The following is a 6000-nucleotide window of genomic DNA, read 5'->3' as shown; positions in this document are numbered from 1 at the left end:
ACAATATTTTTTACAATGTTTGCAGGATTGCAGCCCAGATGTAAGCGTGCCTGGTGGAAAGAAGTAAAAACGTCAAAGTTGTACCCAAGAATGTAATCATGGGATTCAGGGGACATTGTTAGTTTATTTTTATTTTTTTTAAGCTATTCTATTTTTGTGGAAATGTTTAATATCAGCTCTGCTTGGTGCATAAAAGAGGGAAGCTGTAGAGGAAAGGGCCTCAGAAAGATGTGTTCTGACACAGGCCTATAACTAGGGGTAGATGAGCAGTGGCATCTCCCAGTCCACAGGTCCCCAAGGGCAATATACCATCTCTGCCATATGTCACCAGTGTCTGGCTGACCCCAGAACAGGAACTGCACCCTGCAGCCAGTAGATAGTGCCTATAGCCCCACCCCCTCAGTGTTACACCATGATGTCATGTGCAGGTCATACTTTCTTATTATGTTATTAATGGGTAATGTTGTTGGCAAATAATGAATGTACAGTTATTTAAGTTATTCATTTTTATATTCATATACCAAATAAATATGTTATTCGTTTAAATGAAGGGTGTATATTTTGTTTTACCTGTTGAATTTGGTGCAAATATGAACAGAACTCAGAGTTATACCTTTTATATAACATACTTAAGGTTATTCATATTTTCTGATATCTTATATATTCTGATATTTTTACAATACAAATGTTTTTTTCATATTCAATTTTTAACGGGAACATCTAATAACATTTATAAATCTAGTCTTTTAACGGTATATGGTATATGCACAATAATACAAAACTGCCTCCTATATTTGCACTTTTTCTATTCAATTTTATAAACATTCAACAAACTTAGGGCCTAATTCATGGTGGCTCACAAAAGCAAAATAACTCACCCAAATGTAACTCTCTCTGCACATGTTACATCATTAAAAAAGGAGTTTGTGTCTATAATTACATAATGTTCAATACTAAATTGAATGGTGTTTCAATAAACATTTGAATTATAAAAAAAAAATGAGTTTGCTTTTGCAAACCAACCTGAGTCACCCCCTTACTTTTAAGCTACAGACAAATGATAAATTTAGCACAAGTTGATATAGCCTGCATTTCACTGTCCCTTATATGCACAGCTTCTCCCATCGGGGTGTGCAAATGTATGCACACGTACGTGCCAATATCTGATTTGAAGCAAAGGCGGAGCGAGGGCGGAGCTGGCGGAGCACGAGCTCTGAGTGCCGAAGATCAGAGGGAGCCGGAGCCATGCCTGCACCGCCAGCTCGCCTGCTCCTGGCTCCCCACTGTGCCTGTCTGCAGCGTGCTGGACTGTCTTATTTTAGGAGAGTTATTTTTGATGCCATCATGAGCCTGTGACATGTACTGTATCTGCATGCTCCTGGCACCTACCCTCAGCTACTGCTGCTAGCTATCAGCGGGGCTATGCATTCGCCTAGAAACACACATTTAAGGACTGATTGCTAAGCATGGGGAGGCCTAATGTGGCTACTGCAGCCACTATGGCTATCTCTAGATGATCTATGCTGTCGCCACATATTAATAAATAGTAGCCTTTATTTAGTTTCTTGTATTGTATATGCCCTTCATAAAATAGACCTTTAAATAAAAGATAACACATATTGATTCTTTAGAGAGCGATAAAATGCAGAAGTGGCCCAATCAGCTTCTAACTGTCATTTTATGGGCCGTGACAGATATGGGGGTGTAGCGAGGGTTAACGAGCAATTTTAGTCCCCCTTGGCAATGAGCAATGTCAGTCCTCTTGGGCAACAAGCAATTTTTGTCACCCTTGGCATCGAGCATGAAGCCCCTTGGCATCGAGCATGTAGGTAAGTGACACTTATGTGTCAAATGTGTAATAGGCATTACGGTTTGTTATATAGTATGTAATAGACATTGCGGTGTGTTATATAGTATGCAATGGGCATCATGTGTGGCCTTATGTGTAATGGGCATTATGGCATGTGGCTTTATGTGTGATTGGTACTACAAAGTTCGCTAAAATGTGCAATGGGCATTACGGTGTGTGGTATAATGTTAGGCCGTGCCCCCTTTTCACCTCGCGCGCGGGAGGGGGGTGTTGCGAAATATGCCCTTGCTCTGGGCACCGTGGCACCTAGCTACACCACTGATGTGAAGATCAGTGTGCTGTCTTTATATACTGATGCATTTGTGAAACCAAAGGAACACAACATCGCATAATGCAATTCCCTTGATTAGCTTGTGCCCCTTTTTTACATTCTAGCGTCTCCCATGCGCTGTAGCTGGCTACAGGTGTTCTCTGTCCCCAGCTCACCCTGTGCTTTATGGCATTGAGCCTGTAGTCTTGTCCACCTGCACACACATAACAGAGAATCAGTTGCACAGAGGCCTCAGGAGGATGTTCTGCACACTTTACTGAGGCGCTGCACCTGTATTTCCTCGTTCTGTGACCAGACTCTGACATAACTCTGTGGGGTGAGCAAGATCCTATTCAATGTTCGTTTATAGTTCATATGTCTTGAAGCCATCATTATATATTCTTGATGATCCTGAAGTTTGGGACAATTGCACCTGTCAGTCACCCAAATATATTCACGGTGCACAAGGGGGAACTTGCTCTTATATACATGCTTCACCTCTGTGTCATAGCGTGTCTCTTGTCCCATTATCTTCCTTCCCAAAATCTTTCCATGAATCACTGCGCAGAGAGGGATAGACAAAAATGATTTTATTACTTATTATTTTATTATAGGTGAAATAAAAAATAGTGTGCACTTTGCATAGAGGTAAGGTGCCCACACACTAGAAAGATCTGCGATCTTAAGATGTGCGCATAAATTAGCCTTCAAATCTTTGGTCCGCCCTGGACCGAAGATTTCAGGCAAGCACACATCTATACCAAAGATTTTTCTTAAGATCCTGTGTGCGTTCCTATAGATCTTTTGATAAATCTTCTGATCTTTTGTGCAGCACGTAAGATCAGAAGATTCAGCTAAAGATCCACGGGAGCGCGCATCGGACCGATATCGGCCGATTTTCGACCGATTATCGGTAAATATCGTACGATATATCGGCCGATTTAGCGAAAATCGGACAATCGGCCAAAAAATCGTTCGAGTGTGTGGGCACCTTTAGTTTCTTTAAGGGGAATATCCTATCAGTAGCCATAATTTACAGCTGCTAATGGACTCCCCTGGGACCATCCTATTAGCCCCGATGCCAGAACGCTGTCCCCCAGATGCTGGCACTTATCAGGGATTATGCACTGGATGCCTAAGCAGCCCCTTCAAAGCAGCAATAAAACACGGATCCAGCACTTATCCTGTATCCCATTTGCTATGATCCGCAAAAAAAACACATGCTTTAATACAATAGGCTGATAGTCACCATCAGGCTAAAATCATAAAAAAAAAAAAAGAACTTTTTTTGTACTTAAAATGAACAGGGCTAATAGGATAACCCTAAATGTGCTTTAAAAGTATAGATACTATCTGTACAGCACATTGATGTAATTGTTATCTCCTGTTATTAATACAATACATAACCCCTTATTACACATCTCCTCTTGTTAAACATTTCCTATTATTATACAATTATTTTATTTATTTACAGTTTCTTATCTGCCCATACTATATATATATATATATATATACCCATTATTGGTGAAAGATTAGCACCTGTACAGTCATTAAGCAAGTTAGGATTCCTGAAGCAAGTTATCCTTAACCCCTTCCCGCCGCAGCCTGTTTTTGCCTTCCTGACAGAGCCCTTTTTTTCAAATCTGACATGTATCACTTAAGTGGGGATAACTTTTTTTTGCTTTTACTTATCCCAGTGATTTTGAGATTGTTTTCTCGTGACACATTGTACTTCAAGTTAGTGGTAAATTTGGGTCGATACAGTCTGTGTTTTTTTGTGAAAAATACCAAAATGTCGTAAAAAAATGGAAAATTTAGCAATTTTCAAAATGTTAAATTTTCTGCTTGTGAGACAAATAATCATACCACTCAAAATAGTTAATAACTAACATAGATCATATGTCTACTTTATGTTTCCATCATTATTTCAACTTCCTTTTAATTTTTTTGGACACTAGGAGGCTTACAATATGAATAGCAAATTTTCAAATTTTCAAGAAAATTTCAAACACTGATTTTTTTAGGGACCAGTTCAGTTCTGATGTGACTTTGAGGGACTTGTATGTGAGACACCCCCATAAATGATGCCATTTCAAAAACTGCACCCCTCACAGTATTCAAAACAGCATTTTGGAAGTTTGTTAACCCTTTAGGTGTTTCACAGGAATTAAAACAAAGTGTAGGTGAAATTTCAAAATTTCATTTTTTTTGCAGATTTGCAATTTTAATACATTTTTCTAAGGAACACAGTAGATTTTACTAGAGAAATGTGACTAAAAATTGATTCCCCCAATTCTTTTGTTTTCATAAATATCCTATATGTGGCCCTAGTGTGCACGTTGACCAAACCACAGGCTTCATAATAGAAGGAGCACCTACTTGATTTTGGAGCCTCCTTTTTATGAGATTATTTTTTAGGCACCATGTAGGTTTCTAGGCACCATAAGATGCTAAAATTTAGGAACCCCCCCACAAGTGACCCCATTTTGCAAACTACACCCCTCAGGGAATTCATCTAGGGGTATAGTGTACATTTCAAACCCCCAGGGGTTTCACCAATTGTGGTACAACTGGGCAGTGAAAATGAAAAATTAAATTTTTTACACAAAAATGCAGTTCTGGCTCAAAATTTTTCATTTTCACAAGGAATGAAGGAGACAAAGCACCCCAAAATCTGTGCCCCAATTTCTCCCGAGTACGGCAATGCCTCACATGTGACCAAAAAATACCATTTGGGTGCATGGCAGGACTCAGAAGGGAAGGAGTGATTTTTGGATTTTGCAGCTCAGATTCTGGTGGAATGTTGGTGGGTGCTATGTCGCATTAGCAAGACCCCCCAAGCACCAATACAGTGGAACCCCCCCACAAGTGACCCCATTTTGCAAACTACACCCCTCAGGGAATTCATCTAGGGGTATAGTGTACATTTCAAACCCCCAGGGGTTTCACCAATTTTGATACAACTGGGCTGTGCAAATGAAAAATTACATTTTTTACTCAAAAATGCAGTTCTGGCTCAAAATGTTTCATTTTCACAAGGAATGAAGGAGACAAAGCACCCCAAAATCTGTGCCCCAATTTCTCCCGAGTACGGCAATGCCTCACATGTGACCAAAAAATACCATTTGGGTGCATGGCAGGACTCAGAAGGGAAGGAGTGATTTTTGGATTTTGCAGCTCAGATTCTGGTGGAATGTTGGTGGGTGCTATGTCGCATTAGCAAGACCCCCCAAGCACCAATACAGTGGAACCCCCCCACAAGTGACCCCATTTTGCAAACTACACCCCTCAGGGAATTCATCTAGGGGTATAGTGTACATTTCAAACCCCCAGGGGTTTCACCAATTGTGGTACAACTGGGCAGTGAAAATGAAAAATTAAATTTTTTACACAAAAATGCAGTTCTGGCTCAAAATTTTTCATTTTCACAAGGAATGAAGGAGACAAAGCACCCCAAAATCTGTGCCCCAATTTCTCCCGAGTACGGCAATGCCTCACATGTGACCAAAAAATACCATTTGGGTGCATGGCAGGACTCAGAAGGGAAGGAGTGATTTTTGGATTTTGTAGCTCAGATTCTGGTGGAATGTTGGTGGGTGCTATGTCGCATTAGCAAGACCCCCCAAGCACCAATACAGTGGAACCCCCCCACAAGTGACCCCATTTTGCAAACTACACCCCTCAGGGAATTCATCTAGGGGTATAGTGTACATTTCAAACCCCCAGGGGTTTCACCAATTTTGATACAACTGGGCTGTGCAAATGAAAAATTAAATTTTTTACACAAAAATGCAGTTCTGGCTCAAAATTTTTCATTTTCACAAGGAATGAAGGAGACAAAGCACCCCAAAATCTGTGCCCCAATTTCTCCCGAGTACGG

At 40.4% G+C, this 6000-nt stretch overlaps 1 protein-coding gene across 2 annotated transcripts in view; it reads right to left on the bottom strand.

The window, feature by feature from the left end:
• Positions 1-642: 642 nt before the first annotated feature.
• LOC146074895 (ADAMTS-like protein 5) overlaps positions 643-6000 on the bottom strand; it is a 53022-nt gene continuing 47664 nt past the window's right edge. For both annotated transcript variants that reach the window (XM_083183581.1, XM_083183571.1), the window contains one exon: positions 643-2680. In XM_083183581.1, coding sequence (XP_083039707.1) covers positions 2373-2680 — 308 coding nt within the window. In that variant the 3' untranslated portion in view covers positions 643-2372. The remainder of the gene's footprint in view (positions 2681-6000) is intronic.

This window comes from Crinia signifera, chromosome 1 (assembly GCF_055691185.1).
Source record: "Crinia signifera chromosome 1, ASM5569118v1, whole genome shotgun sequence".
Taxonomy (NCBI): Eukaryota; Metazoa; Chordata; class Amphibia; order Anura; family Myobatrachidae; genus Crinia; species Crinia signifera.
This window is presented reverse-complemented; position numbering and strand designations above follow the sequence as displayed.